Source organism: Triticum urartu, chromosome 4A (genome assembly GCF_056163025.1).
Source record: "Triticum urartu cultivar PI428250 chromosome 4A, HENAU_Tu73, whole genome shotgun sequence".
NCBI classification, from domain to species: Eukaryota; Viridiplantae; Streptophyta; class Magnoliopsida; order Poales; family Poaceae; genus Triticum; species Triticum urartu.
The window spans coordinates 82,105,049-82,128,753 of NC_141876.1; the positions used below are offsets into that span (position 1 = coordinate 82,105,049).

Here is a 23,705-nt window from a genome sequence, read left to right on the forward strand (position 1 = left end):
AGGACGTAATTCTTCTGTGCAGCAATGAGGATAATCCTCAAGTTACGGACCCAGTCCGTGTAATTGCTACCATCATCTTTCAACTTTGCTTTCTCAAGGAACGCATTAAAATTCAACGGAACAATAGCACGAGCCATCTATCTACAATCAACATAAACAAGCAAGATACTATCAGGTACTAAGTTCATGATAAATTTAAGTTCAATTAATCATATTACTTAAGAACTCCCACTTAGATAGACATCCCTCTAATCCTCTAAGTGATTACGCGATCCAAATCAACTAAACCATAACCGATCATCACGTGAGATGGAGTAGTTTTCAATGGTGAACATCGTTATGTTGATCATATCTACTATATGATTCACGCTCGACCTTTCGGTCTCCGTGTTCCGAGGCCATATCTGCATATGCTAGGCTCGTCAAGTTTAACCTGAGTATTCTGCGTGTGCAAAACTGGCTTGCACCCGTTGTAGATGGACGTAGAGCTTATCACACCCAATCATCACGTGGTGTCTGGGCACGACGAACTTTGGCAACGGTGCATACTCAGGGAGATTCGATCGTTGTTCCCTTTGTCATCGGTATGTTACTTGCCCGAGATTCGATCGTCGGTATCCAATACCTAGTTCAATCTCGTTACTGGCAAGTCTCTTTACTCGTTCTGTAATACATCATCTCGCAACTAACTCATTAGTTGCAATGCTTGCAAGGCTTATGTGATGTGCATTACCGAGAGGGCCCAGAGATAGCTCTTCGACAATCGGAGTGACAAAACCTAATCTCGAAATACGCCAACCCAACATGTACCATTGGAGACACCTGTAGTACTCCTTTATAATCACCCAGTTACGTTGTGACGTTTGGTAGTACCCAAAGTGTTCCTCCGGTAAACGGGAGTTGCATAATCTCATAGTTATAGGAACATGTATAAGTCATGAAGAAAGCAATAGCAACACACTAAACGATCGGGTGCTAAGCTAATGGAATGGGTCATGTCAATCCGATCGTTCAACTAATGATGTGACCTCGTTAATCAAATAACAACCTATTGTTCATGGTTAGGAAACATAACCATCTTTGATTACCGAGCTAGTCAAGTAGAGGCATACTAGTGACACTTTGTTTGTCTATGTATTCACACATGTATTATCTTTCTGGTTAATACAATTCTAGCATGAATAATAAACATTTATCATGATTATAAGGAAATAAATAATAACTTTATTATTGCCTCTAGGGCATATTTCCTTCAAACAACATGTTCCTAGTGAGTGTAACGCCCGGGTAATCAAGCTACAGTAATTACACGCAACTGGTGTCACGTCACCGCGGTTACTATTGCTAATCTATCGTTAGTTCGAAACTGATTCCAATTCAAAATAAAGTTAAATAATAAAAGTTTTCAAAAATTAAAACAAAAATGTTGGGAGTGCGCCAAAAATGGCATAGGTAATTATAGTGCAGCAAACACCTTTTTAGAAATTGCTTAAATACATTAAAATGAAGTAAAACAGAAATGTATATAAATAAACAAAAGAAAATACAAAAAAACCCAAAAAAGGAAAACAGACCCCCCCGGGCCGAGTGGCCCAGCTAGCAGGCCGGCCCAACTGGGCCACAACCTAACAGGCCGGCCCACCCTGCCGCCATAACCTCCCCCACTCCCACCACTACCCACGGACACTCCCCCACTCTCCAAAAATATCTCCCCTCTCTCCCCCGACTGGATCGGGATCGAGGGAGGAGACCGCCGACGCCGCTGCCTCCTCCTCGTCCATCGCCGCCCGGAACCGCCTGGACCTCGCCGGACCCCCCCCCCCTCGCCGGCCTGCTCCTCTCCGTCACGTCGTTCCCGTCATCCTCCTCACGCACCGCTGCCCCCGAACCCTGCAAACCCCCGTGAGCCCCACTCCTTCTCCTCTTCCCCGCGCCCCGCCGTGCACCGGCGCGCGCCTGAAGGTCGTGCTCGTCATGCGCCGCCCGCTTAGCCTCGGCCTCTCACTTAGCATGCCGCCGCTCGGCCACGCCCTTGGCCGCGGCCCCACGCCGCTTCGCGCCTGCCCCGCTCACCGTCCCTGCCGCTCGCAAGCTGCCCTGCGACCCTCTGCTCGCCCCAGCGCGCCCCCACGCACGCCCGCACGCGTCGCGAGCCACTGCTCGCTCGCGCTCGTCGGCCGCCGAGCGCCTCCCCTTGCTTGTCTACCGCCCTGCCCGCGCCTTGCGGCCTCGCCCCGGCCCGCCGCCCTCTGCTGCTCGCCGTCGCTTCACCTTGTCGTCGTCCGCACCCACTGTTGGGAAACGTAGTAATTTGAAAATTTTCCTACGCACACGCAAGATCATGGTGATGCATAGCAACGAGAGGAGAGAGTATTGTCTACGTACCCTCGTAGACCGAAAGCGGAAGCGTTATGACAACGCGGTTGATGTAGTCGTACGTCTTCACGGCCTGACCGATCAAGCACCGAAACTACGGCACCTCCGAGTTCTAGCACACGTTCAGCTCGATGACGATCCCCGGACTCCGATATAGCAAAGTGTCGGGGAAGAGTTCCGTCAGCACGACGGCGTGGTGACGATCTTGATATTCAACTGTCGCAGGGCTTCGCCTAAGCCCCACTACAATATTATCGAGGATTATGGTGGAAGGTGGCACCGCACATGGTTAAGAGAACGATCTTAGAGATCAACTTGTGTGTCTAGGGGTGCCCCCTGCCTCCGTATATAAAGGAGCCAAGGGGGGTGCGGCCGGCCCTAGTAGGAGGCGCGCAGGAGGAGTCCTACTCCCGGTAGGAGTAGGACTCCCCTCCCTTTCCTTGTCCAAGTAGGAGAGGGGGAAGGAAGGGAGAGAGGAGAGAAAGGAAAGGGGGGGCGCCGCCCCTCCCTCCTTGTCCAATTCGTACTAGGGGAGAGGGGGCGCGCGTCCTGCCCTAGCAGCCCCTCCTCTTCTCCACTTTAGGCCCACGAGGCCCATTAACCCCCCTGGGGGTTCTGGTAACCCCCCTGGGGGTTCTGGTAACCCCCCGGTACTCCGGTTTTCTCCGAAACTTCCCCGGAACACTTCCGGTGTCCGAATATAGCCGTCCAATATATCAATCTTTATGTCTCGACCATTTTGAGACTCCTCGTTATGTCTGTGATCATATCCGAGACTCCGAACTAACTTCGGTACATCAAAACTCATAAACTCATAATATAACAGTCATCGAAACCTTAAGCGTGCGGACCCTACGGGTTCGATAACAATGTAGACATGACTGAGACACGTCTCCGGACAATAACCAATAGCAGAACCTGGATGCTCATATTGGCTCCCACATATTCTACGAAGATCTTTATCGGTCAGACCGCATAACAACATACGTTGTTCCCTTTGTCATCGGTATGTTACTTGCCCGAGATTCGATCGCCGGTATCTCAATACCTAGTTCAATCTCGTTACCGGCAAGTCTCTTTACTCGTTCCGTAATACATCGTCTCGCAACTAACTCATTAGTTGCATTGCTTGCAAGGCTTAGGTGATGTGCATTACCGAGAGGGCCCAGAGATACCTCTCCGACAATCGGAGTGACAAATCCTAATCTCGAAATACGCCAACCCAACATGTACCTTTGGAGACACCTGTATAGCTCCTTTATAATCACCCAGTTACGTTGTGACGTTTGGTAGCACACAAAGTGTTCCTCCGGCAAACGGGAGTTGCATAATCTCATAGTCATAGGAACATGTATAAGTCATGAAGAAAGCAATAGCAACATACTAAACGATCGGGTGCTAAGCTAATTGAATGGGTCATGTCAATCACATCATTCTTCTAATGATGTGATCCCGCTTAATCAAATAACAACTCTTTTGTTCATGGTTAGGAAACATAACCATCTTCGATTAACGAGCTAGTCAAGTAGAGGCATACTAGTGACACTCTGTTTGTCTATGTATTCACACATGTATTATGTTTCCGGTTAATACAATTCTAGCATGAATAATAAACATTTATCATGATATAAGGAAATAAATAATAACTTTATTATTGCCTCTAGGGCATATTTCCTTCAGTCTCCCACTTGCACTAGAGTCAATAATTTAGTTCACATCGCCATGTGATTCAACACTAATAGTTCACATCACCATGTGATTAACACCCATAGTTCACATCGTCATGTGACCTATACCCAAAGGGTTTACTAGAGTCAGTAATCTAGTTCACATCGTTTATGTGATTAACACCCAAAGAGTACTAAGGTGTGATCATGTTTTGCTTGCGAGATAATTTTAGTCAACGGGTCTGTCACATACAGATCCGTAAGTATTTTGCGAATTCTATGTCTACAATGCTCTGCACGGAGCTACTCTAGCTAATTGCTCCCACTTTCAATATGTATCTAGATTGAGACTTAGATTCATCCAGATCTGTGTTAAAACTTGCATCGACGTAACTTTTTACGACGAACCTTTTGTCACCTCCATAATTGAGAAATATTTCCTTATTCCACTAAGGATAATTTTTGACTGTTGTCCAGTGATCTACTCTTAGATCACTATTGTACTCCCTTGCTTAACACAGTGTAGGGTATACAATAGATCTGGTACACAGCATGGCATACTTTATAGAACCTATGGCTGAGGCATAGGGAATGACTTTCATTCTCTTTCTATCTTCTGTCGTGGTCGGGCTTTGAGTCTTACTCAATTTCACACCTTGTAACACAGCCAAGAACTCTTTCTTTGATTGTTCCATTTTTGAACTACTTCAAAATATTGTCAAGGTATGTACTTATTGAAAAAACTTATCAAGCATCTTGATCTATCTCTATAGATCTTGATGCTTAATATGTAAGCAGCTTCACCGAGGTCTTTCTTTGAGAAACTTCTTTCAAAACACACCTTTATGCTTTGCAGAATAATTCTACATTATTTCCGATCGACAATATGTCATTCACATATACTTATCAGAAATGCTGTAGTGCTCCCACTCACTTTCTTGTAAATACAGGCTTCACCGCAAGTCTGTATAAAACTATATGCTCTGATCAACATATCAAAGCGTATATTCCAACTCCGAGATGCTTGCACCAGTCCATAGATGGATCACTGGAGCTTGCATATTTTGTTAGTACCTTTAGGATCGACAAAACCTTCTGGTTGCATCATATACAACTCTTCTCTAATAAATCCTATTAAGGAATGCAGTTTTGTTTATCCATTTGCCAGATTTCATAAAATGCGGCAATTGCTAACATGATTCGGACAGACTTAAGCATGGATACGAGTGAGAAACTCTCATCGTAGTCAACATCTTGAACTTGTCGAAAACCTTTTTGCGACAATTCTAGCTTTGTAGATAGTAACACTACTATCAGCGTCCGTCTTCCTCTTGAAGATCCATTTATTTTCAATTGCTTGCCGATCATCGGGCAAGTCAACCAAAGTCCATACTTTGTTTTTCATACATGGATCTCATCTCAGATTTCATGGCTTCAAGCCATTTTGCGGAATCTGGGCTCATCATCGCTTCCTCATAGTTCGTAGGCTCGTCATGGTCAAGTAACATGACCTACAGAACAGGATTATTGTACCACTCTGGTGCGGATCTCACTCTGGTTTACCTACGAGGTTCGGTAGTAACTTGATCTGAAGTTACATGATCATCATCATTAGCTTCCTCACTAATCGGTGTAGTAGTCACAGGAACAGATTTCTGTGATGAACTACTTTCCAATAAGGGAGAAGGTACAATTACCTTATCACGTTCTACTTTCCTCCCACTCACTTCTTTCAAGAGAAACTCCTTCTCTAGAAAGGATCCATTCTCAGCAATGAATAACTTGCCTTCGGATCCGTGATAGAAGGTGTACCCAACATTTTCTTTTGGGTATCCTATGAAGATTTACTTCTCCGATTTGGGTTCGAGCTTATCAAGTTGAAACTTTTTCACATAAGCAATCGCAGTCCCAAACTTTAAGAAATGACAGCTTAGGTTTCTCGCCAAACCACAGTTCATACAGTGTCGTCTCAATGGATTTAGATGGTGCCCTATTTAACGTGAATGTAGCTGTCTCTAATGCATAACCCCAAAACGATAGTGGTAATCGGTAAGAGACATCATAGATCGCACCATATCTAATAAAGCACGGTTTTGACGTTCGGACACACCATTATACTGTGGTGTTCCAGGTGGCGTGAGTAGTGAAACTATTTCACATGTTTTAACTGAAGGCCAAACTCATAACTCAAATATTTTATTTCCGCGATCATATCATAGAAACTTTTATTTTTGTTACGATGATTCTCCACCTCACTCTGAAATTCTTTGAACTTTTCAAATATTTCAAACTTGTGTTTCATCAAGTAGATATACTCATATCTGCTCAAATCATCTGTGAAGATCAGAAAATAATGATACCTGTCGCGAGCCTCAGTATTCATCGGACCACATACATCAGTATGTATGATTTCCAACAAATTTGTTGCTCGCTCCATTGTTCCGAAGAACGGAGTCTTAGTCATCTTACCCATGAGGCATGGTTTGCAAGCATCAACTGATTCATAATCAAGTGATTCCAAAAGCCCATCAGCATGGAGTTTCTTCATGCGCTTTACACCAATATGACCTAAACGGCAGTGCCACAAATAAGCTGCACTATCATTATTAACTTTGCATCTTTTTGGTTTCAATATTATGATTATGTGTATCACTACGATCGAGATCCAATGAACTATTTTCATTGGGTGTGTAACCATATAAGGTTTTATTCATGTAAATAGAACAACAATTTATTCTTTTACTTAAATGAATAACTGTATTACAATAAACATGATCAAATCATATTCATGCTCAACGCAAACACCAAATAACATTTATTTAGGTTCAACACTAATCCCGAAATTATATTGAGTGTGCGATGATGATCATATCAATCTTGGAACCACTTCCAACACACATCGTCACTTCACCCTTAACTAGTCTCTGTTTATTCTGCAATTCCCGTTTCAAGTTACTAATCTTAGCAACTGAACTAGTATCAAATACTGAGGGGTTGCTATAAACACTAGTAAAGTACACATCAATAACATGTATATCAAATATACTTATGTTCACTTTGCCATCCTTCTTATCCGCCAATCACTTGGGGTAGTTCCGCTTCCAGTAACCAGTCCCTTTGCAGTATAAGCACTTAGTCTCAGGCTTAGGACCAGACTTGGGCTTCTTCACTTGAGCAGCAACTTGTTTGCCGTTCTTCTTGAAGTTCCCCTTCTTCCCTTTGCCCTTTTCTTGAAACTAGTGGTCTTGTCAACCATCAACACTTGATGCTCTTTCTTGATTTCTACCTTCATCGATTTCATCATCATGAAAAGCTCGGGAGTCGTTTTCGTCATCCCTTGCATACTATAGTTCATCACGTAGTTCTACTAACTTGGTGATGGTGACTAGAGAATTCTGTCAATCACTATCTTATCTGCAAGATTAACTCCCACTTGATTCAAGCGATTGTAGTACCCAGACAATCTGAGCACATGCTCACTAGTTGAGCGATTCTCCTCCATCTTTTAGCTATAGAACTTGTTGGAAACTTCATATCTCTCAACTCGGGTATTTGCTTGAAATATTAACTTCAACTCCTGGAACATCTCATATGGTCCATGACGTTCAAAACGTCTTTGAAGTCCCGATTCTAAGCCGTTAATCATGGTACACTAAACTATCAAGTAGTCATCATATTGAGCTAGCCAAACGTTCATAACGTCTGCATCTGCTCCTGCAATAGGTCTGTCACTTAGTGGTGCATCAAGGACATAATTCTTCTGTGCAGCAATGAGGATAAACCTCAGATCACGGATCCAATCCGCATCATTGCTACTAACATTTTTCAACACAATTTTCTCTAGGAACATATCAAAATAAACATATGAAAGCAACAACGCGAGCTATTGATCTACAACATAGATATGCTAATACTACCAGGACTAAGTTCATGATAAATTAAAGTTCAATTAATCATATTACTTAAGAACTCCCACTTAGATAGACATCCCTCTAATCCTCTAAGTGATCACGTGATCCAAATCAACTAAACCATAACCGATCATCACGTGAAATGGAGTAGTTTTCAATGGTGAACATCGCTATGTTGATCATATCTACTATACGATTCACGCTCAACCTTTCGGTCTCAGTGTTCCGAGGCCATATCTGCATATGCTAGGCTCGTCAAGTTTAACCTGAGTATTCTGCGTGTGCAAAACTGGCTTGCACCCGTTGTAGATGGACGTAGAGCTTATCACACCTGATCATCACGTGGTGTCTGGGCACGACGAACTTTGGCAACGGTGCATACTCAGGGAGAACACTTTTATCTTGAAATTTAGTGAGAGATCATCTTATAATGCTACCGTCAATCAAAGCAAGATAAGATGCATAAAAGATAAACATCACATGCAATCAATATAAGTGATATGATATGGCCATCATCATCTTGTGCTTGTGATCTCCATCTCCGAAGCATTGTCATGATCACCATCGTCACCAGCGCAACACCTTGATCACCATCGTAGCATCGTTGTCGTCTCGCCAATCTTATGCTTCCACGACTATCGCTACCGCTTAGTGATAAAGTAAAGCATTACAGCGCGATTGCATTGCATACAATAAAGCGACAACCATATGGCTCCTGTCAGTTGCCGATAACTCGGTTAAAAAACATGATCATCTCATACAATAAAATTTAGCATCATGTCTTGACCATATCACATCACAACATGCCCTGCAAAAACAAGTTAGACGTCCTCTACTTTGTTGTTGCAAGTTTTACATGGCTGCTACGGGCTTAAGCAAGAACCAATCTTACCTACGCATCAAAACCACAACGATAGTTTGTCAAGTTGGTGCTGTTTTAACCTTCGCGAGGACCGGGCGTAGCCACACTCGGTTCAACTAAAGTTGGAGAAACTGACACCCGCTAGCCACCTTTGTGCAAAGCACGTCGGGAGAACCAGTCTCGCGTAAGCGTACGCGTAATGTCGGTCCGGGCCGCTTCGTCCAACAATACCGCCGAACCAAAGTATGACATGCTGGTAAGCAGTATGACTTATATCGCCCACAACTCACTTGTGTTCTACTCATGCATATAACATCAACACATAAAACCTAGGCTCTGATACTACTGTTGGGAAATGTAGTAATTTCAAAATTTTCCTACGCACACGCAAGATCATGGTGATGCATAGCAACGAGAGGAGAGAGTATTGTCTACGTACCCTCGTAGACCGAAAGCGGAAGCGTTATGACAACGCGGTTGATGTAGTCGTACGTCTTCACGGCCCGACCGATCAAGCACCGAAACTACGGCACCTCCGAGTTCTAGCACACGTTCAGCTCGATGACGATCCCCGGACTCCAATCCAGCAAAGTGTCGGGGAAGAGTTCCGTCAGCACGACGGCGTGGTGACGATCTTGATGTTCAACTGTTGCAGGGCTTCGCCTAAGCACCACTACAATATTATTGAGGATTATGGTGGAAGGGGGCACCGCACATGGTTAAGAGAACGATCTTAGAGATCAACTTGTGTGTCTAGGGGTGCCCCCTGCCTCCGCATATAAAGGAGCCAAGGGGGGTGCGGCCGGCCCTAGTAGGAGGCGCGCAGGAGGAGTCCTACTCCTACCGGGAGTAGGACTCCCCTCCCTTTCCTTGTCCAAGTAGGAGAGGGGGAAGGAAGGGAGAGAGGAGAGAAAGGAAAGGGGGGGGCCGCCCCTCCCTCCTTGTCCAATTCGGACTAGGGGGAGAGGGGGCGCGCGGCCTGCCCTAGCAGCCCCTCCTCTTCTCCACTTTAGGCCCATGAGGCCCATTAACCCCCCTGGGGGTTCCGGTAAGCCCCCGGTACTCCGGTTTTATCCGAAACTTCCCCGGAACACTTCCGGTGTCCGAATATAGCCGTCCAATATATCAATCTTTATGTCTCGACCATTTCGAGACTCCTCGTTATGTCCGTGATCATATCCGAGACTCCGAACTAACTTCGGTACATCAAAACTCATAAACTCATAATATAACAGTCATCGAAACCTTAAGCGTGCGGACCCTACGGGTTCAAGAACAATGTAGACATGACCGAGACATGTCTCCGGTCAATAACCAATAGCGGAACCTGGATGCTCATATTGGCTCCCACATATTCTACGAAGATCTTTATCGGTCAGACCGCATAACAACATACGTTGTTCCCTTTGTCATCGGTATGTTACTTGCCCGAGATTCGATCGTCGGTATCTCAATACCTAGTTCAATCTCGTTACCGGCAAGTCTCTTTACTCGTTCCGTAATACATCATCTCGCAACTAACTCATTAGTTGCATTGCTTGCAAGGCTTAGGTGATGTGCATTACCCAGAGGGCCCAGAGATACCTCTCCGACAATCGGAGTGACAAATCCTAATCTCGAAATACGCCAACCTAACATGTACCTTTGGAGACACCTGTAGAGCTCCTTTATAATCACCCAGTTACATTGTGACGTTTGGTAGCACACAAAGTGTTCCTCCGGCAAACGGGAGTTGCATAATCTCATAGTCATAGGAACATGTATAAGTCATGAAGAAAGCAATAGCAACATACTAAATGATCGGGTGCTAAGCTAATTGAATGGTTCATGTCAATCACATCATTCTTCTAATGATGTGATCCCGTTAATCAAATAACAACTCTTTTGTTCATGGTTAGGAAACATAACCATCTTCGATTAACGAGCTAGTCAAGTAGAGGCATACTAGTGACACCCTGTTTGTCTATGTATTCACACATGTATTATGTTTCTGGTTAATACAATTCTAGCATGAATAATAAACATTTATCATGATATAAGGAAATAAATAATAACTTTATTATTGCCTCTAGGGCATATTTCCTTCACCCACCACCACAGCCACTGTGTTTGGCCGTAGCCAAACCCCGCTCGCATCGCCCCGTGCCGCTGCCTAGGCTCCGCCACTTCCCGCGCTACTTCTGCCGTCGCTCGCGCCTGCCGCGCTGCACGCGTGCCGTCCAGCGCGCCCGACGGCCGCTGGCCCGCCGCGCCTCGCCCGGCCATGCCCCGCGTCACCCGCCTCGGCTGCTTGCCGCCCCGCCACCTAGTCTCCTCCCCGTCGCGCCTGCTCCGGCCGGCCGAGGCCGCCGGCCGCGCCGCCTGGCCGTGCCGCGCCGGCGCCCCCGCATCCAGAACGGCCGCGGCCGTCGCCCGGGTCTACCCCGGCGGGCAACCCTCGCCCGTTCGGGCTACGCCCGCATCCAGCGCCCGTTAGGTCCCTGTGAGCAAATGACAAGTGGGCCCAGCCCCAAAACGAAAATAGATTAAAAAAGGAATTTAAAAATAATAATAAATAAATAATTAAACTAATTAATTAATTAAACTAATTAATCCTGTCTAATTAATCTAATTAACTAGTTAAGTTAATTAAACCCTAATTAGACTAAACAGTCAATGACGAACGGGACCCACCTGTCAGGTTGACCAGGTCAACTGCTGACGTCATGCTGACGTCATGATGACGTCAGCAAACACTATTCTGGATAATGTTGGATTTAAATAAGTAAATAAATTCAGTAAATCAATTAAACTTTAGAAAATCATATAAAATAATCCGTAACTCGGATGGAAAAACTTTGTACATGAAAGTTGCTCAGAACGATGAGACGAATCTGGATACTCAGCCCGTTCGTCCGCCACGCATCCCTAGCATAGCGAACACGCAACTTTCCCCTTCCGGTTCATCTGTCCGAAAACACGAAACACCGGGGATATTTTCCCGGATGTTTCCCCCCTTCACCGGTACCACCTCTTACCGCGTTAGGGCACCCCTAGCACCGCTACTTGTCATGTCATGCATCGCTATGCATCTGTTTGCTTAATATCTATTGTTTCTTCCCCCCTCTTCTCTCGCTAGACACCGAGACCGACGCCGCTGCTACCCAGTACGACTACGGTGTTGACGACCCCTCTCTCTTGCCAAAGCAACTAGGCAAGCCCCCCCTTGATCACCAGATATCGCCTACTCTTCTCTATACTGCTTGCATTAGAGTAGTGTAGCATGTTACTGCTTTCTGTTAATCCTATTCTGATGCATAGCCTGTCATTGTTGCTACAACTGTTGATACCTTACCTGCAATCCTAAATGCTTAGTATAGGATTCTAGATTACCATCAGTGGCCCTACATTCTTGTCAGTCTGCCATGCTATACTATCGGGCCGTGATCACGTCGGGTGTTGATCACGGGTATATACTATACATACGTACTATATATGTTGTAACTAAAGTCGGGTCGACTCGTTGAGTACCCGCGGTTGATTCATGAATTGGGGGCTGGAAGGACATACTTTCCCAACGGCCCTCTGTGTGGATCTTTGTGGCGGAGCGACAGGGCAGGCGGAGACCACCTAGGTGAGAGGTGGGCCTGGCCCTGGTCGGCGTTCGCGTTGACTTCAAGATAACACGCTTAACGAGATCTTAGTATTTGATCTGAGTCTGGCTACTCGCCTATACGCACTAACCAACTACGCGGGAACAGTTATGTGCACTCGACGTCGTGGTATCAGCCGAAGCCTTCGTGACGTCAGCGACTGAGCGGCGCGTGCCGGGTTGGACCGCGTAACGCAACTTCCTTTGTAATGGAGGTTGCTAGGTCTGCTCACCGGCCGCGTACGCAACGTGCAGGTGTGCAATGGGCGATGGGCCCAGACCCCTGCGCGCATAGGATTTAGACCGGCGTGCTGACCTCTCTGTTGTGCCTAGGTGGGGCTGCGACGTGTTGATCTTCCGAGGCCGGGCATGATCCAGGAAAGTGTGTCCGGACAAAGGGGATCGAGCATGTTGGGAAATGTGGTGCACCCCTGCAGGGAAGTTAATCTATTCGAATAGTCGTGATCTTCGGTAACAGGACGACTTGGAGTTGTACCTTGACCTTATGACAACTAGAACCAGATACTTAATAAAATACACCCTTCCAAGTGCCAGATACAACCGGTGATCGCTCTCTCACAGGGCGACGAGGGGAGGATCATCGGTTAGGTTTATGCTATGCGATGCTACTTGGTGAACTTACCATCTACTCTCTTCTTCTGCTGCAAGATGGAGGTTACCAGAAGCGTAGTCTTCGAAAGGACTAGCTATCCCCCTCTTATTCCGGCATTCTGCAGTTCAGTCCACATATGATACCCCTTTTCCATTTGATACCAATGCATACATATATAGTGTAGCTCCTTGCTTGCGAGTATTTTGGATGGGTACTCACGGTTGCTTTGCTCCCTCTTTTCCCCTTTTCTATACTCGATTGCTGCGACCAGACGATGGAGCTCATGAGCCAGACGCCACTGTCGACGACGACTCCTACTACGCTGGAGGTGCCTACTACTACGTGCAGCCCGCTGACGACGACCAGGAGTAGTTTAGGAGGATCCCAGGTAGGAGGCCTGCGCCTCTTTCGATCTGAATCCCAGTTTGTGCTAGCCTTCTTAAGGCAAACTTGTTTAACTTATGTCTGTACTCAGATATTGTTGCTTCCGCTGACTCGTCTATGATCGAGCTCTTGTATTCGAGCGCTCGAGGCCCCTGGCTTGTAATATGATGCTTGTATGACTTATTTTATTTGTAGAGTTGTGTTGTGATATCTTCCCGTAAGTCCCTGATCTTGATTGTACATGTTTGCGTGTATGATTAGTGTACGATTGAATCGGGGGCGTCACAGTGAGCCTCTGCCGGACTAGCTCGTTGATCAAAGATGGCGATAGACATGAGTTGTCATTTGATAACGGGATCACATCATTAGGAGAATGATGCGATGGACAAGACCCAAACTATAAACGTAGCATATGATCGTATCAAGTTTATTGCTATCGATTTCATCATGTCAAGTATCTGTTCCTTAGACCATGAGATCATGCAACTTCCTGACATCGGAGGAATACTTAGTGTGTATCCAAACATCACTTCGTAACTGGGTGATCATAAAGTTTCTCTACTGGTATCTCCAAAGGTGTTTGTTGGGTTGGCACGAATCGAGACTGGGATTTGTCGCTCTGTGTGACGGAGAGATATCTCTGGGCCCTCTTGGTAATACAACATCATAAGAAGCTTGCAAGCATGTGACTAATGAGTTTGGTCACGGGATTTTGTATTATGGAATGAGTAAATAAACTTGCCAGTAACGAGATTGAACTAGGTATGGAGATACCGATGATCGAATCTCGGGCAAGTAACATATCACCGGACAAAGGGAATTGTATACGGGATTAACTGAATCCTTGACATCATGGTTCAACCGATAAAGATTTTCGTGGAATATGTAGGAATCAATATGGGCATCCAGGTCCCGCTATTGGTTATTGACCGGAGAGGAGTCTCGGACATGTCTACATGATTCTCGAACCCGTAGGGTCACACGCTTAACGTTCGGTAGCGCTAGGGTAGTATTGAGATATTAATAGTGGAAAGTCTCGGAGTCCCGGATGGGATCCGGGATATCACGGGGAGCTCCGGAATAGTCTAGAGGTAAATATTTATATATGGAAAGTTGTTATCGGAGTTCTGAAAAAAGTTTGAATTTTTTTGGTATTGTACCAGGAAGGTTCTAGAAGGTTCCAAAGTGGGGCCACCTGCATGGGGGCCCACATGAACGTGGATAGTGGGGAAAGTCCCCACAACCCTGATCTAGGCACTCCAAGATCCTCCCTTAAAAATAATAGTATCATATCCCAAGGGGATAAGATCAGCATCCCTAAAAAGGGGATAGTGATCGGTGGGGAAGGAAAGGTGGGATTTCCTTCCTCCGCTTTGTCCAACGACCCTAGGGCCTTGGAGGGCAAGCCACCAGCCACCTCCACGCCTATGTAAAGGTGGGGAGGCATTGGGGGCAGCCATCCTTCGACCCTTGCCCGTTACCTCTCCCAACTCCTTTCACGTTTCACCGGTACGCGCTTGGCGAAGCCCTGCCGGAATTCTGCTGCCACCACCACCACCACCATACCGTCGTGTTGGTCTCGACCTCATGTACCCCCCCCCCCTCTCTCGCTTGCTGGATCAAGAAGGAGAGGATGCCGCCGAGCCACACGTGTACTAAACTCGGAGGTGTCGTCCGTTCGGCACTTGATCGGGAGTTCGTGGACGCATCGTGATTGGATCGCAAAGACATTCGACTATATCAACCGCGTTTCTTTATGCTTCCGCTTAGCGATTTATAAGGGTATGTGGATTCAATCTCTCCTCTCGTAGATGTGCATCTCCTAGATTGATCTTGGTGAACGTAGAATTTTTTTTTGTTTCCCATGCAATATTCGCCAACAATTTGTACCCCGTTTCGTCATAGGAAGTACATACGATTATGTTCAGCAGTACTATATCACATCAATATTTAATCACATAACTCGCATGGCGTCAGAGCAGTAGTTGACTCGACTGAACCTGAGCATAATACAACATTTTTATTTCAAGAGAAACATAATACATGCAACATTTTGAACGCGCCAAATCATGTTGTTACTCTAGGACAAATTAGTATCAAATTACGCAGAGCAAAACAAAACTGATCTCTCAAAGGTTTATTCCTTTATTCCGAGGCATGGAACCCTGTGACTTGTGAGTATTTATATCTGCAGGTAACATGCACACCATGCAACTTGTATCATGTATGGGTGATCCGGTTATCTAATTAGAGAGCACCTGTGCTAGCTTAGATATGATTAACTATATCGAGGAAGTAAACTATGTTGGGGTATCCAAAGGGGATTATTCCCATGTCCCTCCATAGTCCATAGTCTTCAGCTTTTGTTAATTGTTATGACTGACACATCTATGATGTCCATTTAGAAGGGTTTAAATGGCTAATTCTGAAATATGTGTTCCCTGGACCGCGTGACAGACACCTCATAACATGAGCCAAAGTCAAATATTACAATAATTTTCCCTTTTGCATATTAAGTGTCGGAAAAATTTCTGCTAGTACTCTAGTTTTGTTTCTTGTCAACCATTATTTAAGCTATAGCTTCTTCTCAGCCGTTGGAGCAATCGACAGTGGGTATATTTAGATTACATTTTTTTGTTTCCTTGGCTTAGATCAGTACTACCTCCGTCTAGATGAATAAGTCATTCGTGTAGTTTTAGGTCATAGATTTGAGGAATTAAATATATGTTATATGTCATAAAAAGTATATCACTAGATTCTTACACGGATTTAGTTTTTAAATATATATTTTTGTCACATATAATACATGTTTAAATAGTTAAATCATTGACCTAGAACTACGCGAATGACTTATTCACCGAGACGGAGGTAGTACTAACTAAATCTTCAACTTGCTCGATGACGCTTGGGCTTCGGTGACTGCCAAGTTTAAAATTGACATGCTAGATTGGATCACCATGCAGCTTTTAGTTCTCGCATAAGCATGTTCTCATGCCTTGTTGCTCCTAGCAAAAGCCGCCTCTAGGTCTACGATGCTTCATTAAACTTCATTTGGTTAAGGCCCTACATCAGCCACCTTTTTCCTAGTTCTTGGAGAACTTGCCTACTTGCTCTGAAATTATTGTGAAAAAAATATGCAAATTTCCCAAGTTTGGAACAGATGTCCACTCGATTTTCTCAAATTTTATTCTGTTTTACGCAAGATCCCTTCAGCGAACTAGCATGAAAAAGGGGCTATTATTACACGTCTCCCCTCCGGATATGTTCTTGTTTCCTTGATGAATTCTGCGATTTTGTATCCTGAGTTCATAGATGTTTGGTCAGTGGCGCATCCGGCTTGGTTTTTCTGGTTGCAATAACCTCCGTGTGTTCATGAGCAGGCCTATTGAGATGCAGACTCCCATAGCCCGCCAGCTAGAATCCACGGGGAAGAATGTCCTCCATGTAGGCATATTATCCAGGGATACATGGCTCACTGGATAAATTGCTATCCATTTTGGTGACTGAAAATGTATAGGCTACATGTCTTTTTTTTCTCGGGACATACAAATATGGACCACAGATGCTCTGATTCTGGCCTTGAGTTTCAGAAGCAGCATCAAGAACTGGACAGAAACAAACAATAGGCGTATCAAGAAACAGAGATAGAATGGCTTATGCAGCTTCAATCTCCATTTCTAGATACGTCCGCGTTAAACTTTGCTAGACATCTGAGTTCATACACCTGTCATCTACTCACGCGAGCTAAGGTGGTAATGCACCAGTTGATATGTCAACCTTCTGGCCTCAGCACATAACAATTCAGCAAGAGAAGCAATATAGGTGGATGCATAGCAAGGTACGCACGTGATTCTGGATGTGACCCAGCGACATGATCAAATTGGTGAAATCTTGAGCAGAAAAGAGGGGTGGGGAGAGCTGAAGGAGCTTCCTACTGAAACACGAATTCCAGTCTTCATGATGTACAACAATGTTGTCGGCTAAGGTTTACAAGTTGAGAAAGTGAGAAGGTGATAGATGGTCACACACGTCAGGCCGTTGCATAGGACACGCACTTATCCCTACAGGGAGACAGCAAGAGATGAGAAGAAATGTGAGGTTCATGTATTACTCATGCAAATCAAGTACTATATGTTTGTAAATTCCTGTATGTATGAGAACATGTACAGTATGACATTATCGCAGTCAAGCTTACCGCCGGAAATGCTTCAGTGCTTTGAATTCCTAATCAGATCTTTCAGCTCATCTGCAATTGCATGATAGCAGAACTTGTATTGCTCCTGCAAAGCCAAAATGTTAGTTATAGAGAAGGGGGTTTGAGTTGGTTGATAAGGAATAGTTTGAGCTGGACGGTTTATCCCATATATGCATCCAATTGAGTCGAGTCCAATTGGGTTGGCCACATAGTATAGCTAGGCAAACTGGATTCTAACCGTTTCGTTCAAGCAGTCAATAAACAAAGTTCTACAACAAGTCTCAGAGCCTCTTCCACATCAGAGACGGGCCCTGTCACCGGCCATATCCTGGTCTTCGGACCTTACTCTACTGCAATCATCTTGTTGTGGATCAAGATCCATAACCTGGGAGGATCCTATAACTGATTTACAAACTGAAATAAATAAATAAAACAATCGCACCTCTGTTTGGACCATGCCAGGTCTCTGGGATCTAAACTTCCCGACAGTTTCCGCAAGATTTGTAGCAGCTTGTTCACCACGTAATATCCTCTCTACTGTATTATGGATTGTAATGTAAGCACCAGTTCTCCCAATGCCTGCACTGCAGAAATCAGAAAAGCAATGCAATATTATTTGAATGTGGGCAAGTGTGAAAAAGGAATCATGCCATTAATTTGAAACAAACCTGCAATGTGCAACAACTGGGTGCTCTTTAGAAACATAATATAATCTTTTTAGAATCTTCCGTACAGTACTGCTGTCATCTGGCACACCATGGTCAGGCCATGTGGAGTGCTGGATGTGGAGAACAGTATGCACTCTATCTGACTGCAAAATAAAGAATTATAAGTTGGGGCAGTACAAACACGAAGACAAGTAATATGGGTGAAAGAGGTACGAAGCGTACACAAAAGGGCAATGCGAGATGCATAGAAGCCATTCATGGAAGAAAATAAGTAAATGTTGCACACTACAGATGTTCAGCATTTATAGCAGTATGATAAGTATTCACCAGTGGTGTAAGCTAACATGTAGTATGTGGTGGTTGTCTTGAGACCTCACTTAACAATGCTACATCAAGTAGTGCTGAAAAATTCATTCATCACACTGCAACCAGGACACTGTGTGATAGCTTGTGATGGATCGATGCCTTGAAAGTTGAACCGAAATCTTCACTACCACTAGAGTGTAAGCATGACTGCATGAGCATCCTAAAGGAATGAAAAGGTACCCGGCAATATATCTGATGGAATATACGCGAGGGCCTTTACATCCATGTGAATTACTTCAAGCTACTTCTAATGGAAGTATTATGTACTGTTAACGAATCCTGCAGAGGTACTAAAACTTAAGTGTATGAATCGTTGATGAACAAGAGATAGCATACAATAGTATATAAAAATATGGAACAAATAGTCCTTCACTCGTACAGTATATCTTCACACTATTTAGACACAGAAGCAACATTAGTTTTACACATCTTTACCTCGTTATGTTGCACCTTCACACTGCGCAATGTTAATTCCCCATCTTGTCTGGTCTCCATGATTTTAATGTTCAATCTTCCATAGTCTCCTTGCCCCTTGCTCAGTGGAAGATACTCATCACACTGCCATTATTTCAATGTAAATAACATTTGATAGGATTTTACCAAAGGAGAAAGTTAAAATACAAACTGTGTCTATGAGATTAAGAATCCAAGAAAACCATGATGGTACCGAAGCCGGAAGTATTTTTCCAGGAGTCATGTATTAACACGTCAATGTATGAACAGAAATGTCTAAATCACGGCCTCAAAATGGTAAATGATTGGATAAAAAGGAACCAAACCTCTCACTCTCTCCATTCATCTCTCCCGCTAGGGGAATCATGGGTGCATTATACAGGAAGGAGGAAAAGACAGAAACCAAATAACCATGTTTTGGACAAAATAAAGACGAAACATGAGGGGCAGGCACCCTTTGTTTTTTCTAAGAAAAAGGAAAGAAACCCAGTTGCATTCCATGTTCTGAATTACACAGGAGACCTATATGTAACACACTAAAAATGTAGGTACAGTGTTGCCCTATCGAATTGAGTTTCAAATACTCCCTACGACGACCTGAGATATCCATTTCGTCATCATGTTCCGAACAACTGAGTTACGCCCTCCGGCCGGATTTATTGGAGCAGACGGTCAATTCTCCAAGATCAAGGCACACAGTCATCTTAATCGCGTAGTCCTTCAATCTCCTGCTAGCATACCCCAATCAATAGCATGCATGCAGCAGTCTATTTCTCTCACCTAGCCTGCATGTGTATGCATGTCCAATCATCTCACGGGACCAGCAATAGATTGCGAGAGAAACACGGCGCTATAAAAGCAATGGCCTGACAAATACGAGCGGCATATGGTGGTCTGCTGGCCCGCTAATCCCGGACGGAGGAAGTACATATGACAAGCTGAAAAGCGTGCATGCAACACATCCATATAGAAATGCAACAATTGTTGAGCATTTAGCGCCTTCAAATATACTAAGCAAAAAAGCCTTGTCCATAGACAGGTAACATTATAAATGCAAAAGGAAGTCCTTTTTCGATCAAAAATTGACATTTACATATAGAAGAACACAGTCCTATCCAGCTTCTCTGTTCATTTCCTATACTGATCGTGCAAGAATAGTCAGTCAGCAGCAATCAGGCATGATGTACAGTAAGCTAAGAATACTCAAAGAAGGTTGTTCTTCTCCTTTCAGGGCCGATCCGAAGAGAATCTAGTCTTTACTGAGAAATTTGGTTTCGGGGACTTTGCTGATTCCAGTCAAAGAAAAATGTTTTTTCACGAAGAGAAGCAAGCAGTGGACTGAGCAACTATCGCGTCAATCAATTCAATAAATAGATTCTAGTGACGCTTATGCTCCATTCTATTTGAATGTTCTCATGTCCTACTAGCCGCCGTTGATAGGATTTAATAATTAATAAAAATAACTCAACACTGTAGGCAAACATGTGGAGTAAGGTTGTGCTAAAATCATGGAAGACAAGAAACTGAAAAACTGAATATTAGGCCAACTCAATGAAACATGCAAGTCACAAGTGTTTGTTATTCATACCTTCACAATGTCAAATTTAGTGAGCATGACAATTACAGGACAGCTGTTCTCAAAGACCATCTGCCAAAAATCTTCGAATGTATTGACTAGCGGACCTTGAGTAGAAATGAACTTTGTCTGATCTTTGTCATCATACTGCAGATTTTATATCCAACAATGCCAATTAGGATCAGAAAGAAAGAAAAGGGCAGGAAATATGCTATTTCTTACCTTTATAAGGCTTGCATTGATGTAATCGTTACTTGAAGTCTGATTGCCTGTTGAGGACTGCAGCTTTATCCTGGTTTCATCAACTAAATAACAAAGGTCGAGTTAAATCAAATAATTTATTCCACATGGTGGAATTGCAGAATATGCATGACTGCCCCCACAAGTTAATGATGCTCACATGCCAAGACATCAGTGTAGCGGTTCCTTTCCCTATTAGCAGGACTTCGAGCCACAGTAAACTTCTGAGCCGACTGGAGCGATGTTCTTATGGCCTGAAATAATTGTGAATCAATAGTTGCATGATTTGCTTAGGAAAAAATATTCCTTAATTCTTATAACAGCCAATTTCAAAATATTTCTTATATTTACAATTGAAAATATAATTAGTATAGGATCAGCTGTCCCCAGTCAATACATATATCTGAATTGTTTCTTTCAGTTGCATTGAACTGAATGTGGACGAGCTAGTGTGGTACCACGAAGTTAGAACTGAATGGGATCGTGATACAATTTCCATACCCATGTTTTTTTTTCTTACAAAAAGTTGAGTAAGATGCTAAGGGCAGATAATTCACTCGTTCATAGTTCATACAGCATTTGATACGGCGATGGGCATTTGAGAATACACATTTGATATGGTGACAGTCCCATTGAGAATGCATATCCTTTTAATCGTTATCAATATATCGATTGTCATAAAAAAGAAGAGAAAACTACGGATTAAGATTTCAGCGTATAATTGATAATCTTTAGAGATTGGACTTGGAAACAGAGAGTGAACTAATTAGGTTAGAAGTTACTAAAACAGTAGAAAATGGATCACTTGGATGTGATTAAGATTCACACAAGCAGTAGAATGGACAAAGTTGTTCCAAACATCATCAGGTGGCTTAAAGTGTCACGTAAAATATCCTAAGGCAACCAGCACAGCATTACAGATGACAGAACATCATCAGGGAGCTTAAAGTTTCACATAAGATATCCGAAAGCAACCAGCACAGCACTAGAGATGACAGGTAAATACCATATTAGAAATTAGAAATTAGAAAAGAACACCAACTTTAGCAATACTGCCTTTTCCTGGTGGCCTAGACGAGCAAAAAATGTGAGCAATTTTCCTCAAAGAGAATACTCGGCTACTTCGCTGTGTGAGGTTAAGTCCATCTCAGGTAAGCGCGTGAAAACAAATACTACCTCTGTTCACTTTTATAAGACGTTTTAGACATTCGGACACTGTCCAAAACAGGACAAAGCAAGCTGTCTGAAACGTCTTATAAAAACAAACGGAGGGAGTACATACTAAGGCCAATGGTAGGATTGGTCCAAGGAAGAGACAATGCCATGAGAGGAGATTGTAGTTTTATTTCCTGCGTGCTGCTGTTCACGCAGTATTCTGGAGCTAGCAGCATAACTCCTCAAGAGTATAATTTTGGCAACCCAAAATGGACTTGAATCTCAGTAGCCCAGAGAATCCACATGTTAAAATGTAGCTTTAGAAATAATCTCTATTTTACCCTAATCATAACCAGCACGATTTTATCTGGCTGTACAGCTATCGCCCAACATGACGCTTCACTTGGAAGCAACAATGTGAAGATCACACGGCACTAAGGGTAACCACTACACATAAAACCACCTCCTCCATCATTCACAACTCACTTGTATGATTGCAAAACTAAAAAGATTCTAGCTAAGGCCACTCTTCTTAATTTTGCAAAAAGAAAAGGAAACAAGGGGAAAAAGATGGTCTGTCTTGATTTCGCAAAGCAAAGAAAATGTTGGTGATATTAACTTGGCCATGCCTCGCCGGACTTGCACAAATAGGGGGTGACCAGGAAAGATTTCCTACCGGAAGGCCTCTAAAGTCGTCGAATATTGCGGCCGGCTTCTTGAGCTTTTTGTCGAGCACCTTGAGCGCCGTCTTGCAGTGCTTCACCTGACCCGGCATCAGGACCCAGGCCGGCGGATCCGCGTTGGGGTCGAGCGGGTCAAACCCTCCCTGCGGCCCTGTAAGCCCAGGCGAAGAGCGGCGCGGGGCGGAGGAGGCCGGCGAGCCGCCTCTCCCGCCGCCGCGCAGCGGCGAGTTCCCCGTGGCTCCGGCGGCGGGGTCAGTCTTCCGGCGGCGCTTAGAGCTAGGAGCGGGCGGAGGGGAGGGGGGAGCCGTCGGGGTCGCCGTGGTGGAGCGCGTGACCGGGTATAAATAAAGTGCGACGGTTTCCGCCCTGGCCGGTGGTTGGATTGGGGTTTTTTGAGAAGACTTGACTTGGGGAGGAGAGAATGCTGATGCCGCCACGGTGCAAGTGGGGTCTGGTTGTTCGGGGAAAGGGAGGGGGAGGGTGGGAATGGCGGACGCGGCGATGCGGGCCGCCGGCGGAGTGGGGTTTCGCAGGGAAGAAGATGGCGAGACGGATTTTGAAATGCTGATGAAATCCATTAGTTTAGCGCCCGTGCTTTACCAGGGATCAAACTGCTTTTTTTTTTTTTTGAGAAACACCAGGGATCAAACTGCTCGTCACGATGGGTTAGAGCATCTCCAGCATACCTAGCCAAACGGCCCGGCCCGGCCCATTGTAATCGTGCCTGGCCTGGCACGGCCCATCAGGGCATGATTACTATACGGGCCGTGTTGTGCCAGCCCGTGTGCTGCGCCTCTAGGCTCAGGCATGGCCCAGTTAGTAAACGGGCCGGCACGTTGGCCCGTTTAACACGGTGAGCCGTATATTTTCAGCCTGTTATTTAACGCACGAAGCGTTTTTAACCTATTTTTACATGTTGGGTCAT

At 44.5% G+C, this 23,705-nt stretch overlaps 1 protein-coding gene across 1 annotated transcript; it reads right to left on the minus strand.

The window, feature by feature from the left end:
* Positions 1–17,244: 17,244 nt before the first annotated feature.
* LOC125550827 (protein-tyrosine-phosphatase PTP1) lies at positions 17,245–23,373 on the minus strand. The gene is made up of 9 exons (XM_048713923.2): positions 22,774–23,373; positions 21,103–21,196; positions 20,925–21,007; positions 20,715–20,849; positions 19,109–19,231; positions 18,308–18,450; positions 18,082–18,223; positions 17,640–17,724; positions 17,245–17,505 (listed from the first exon to the last, which is right to left on the minus strand). The coding sequence occupies exons 1-8, from the start codon at positions 23,356–23,358 to the stop codon at positions 17,653–17,655; spliced, it is 1,377 nt and encodes a 458-aa protein (XP_048569880.1). The 5' UTR covers positions 23,359–23,373; the 3' UTR covers positions 17,245–17,505; positions 17,640–17,652.
* Positions 23,374–23,705: the final 332 nt, after the last annotated feature.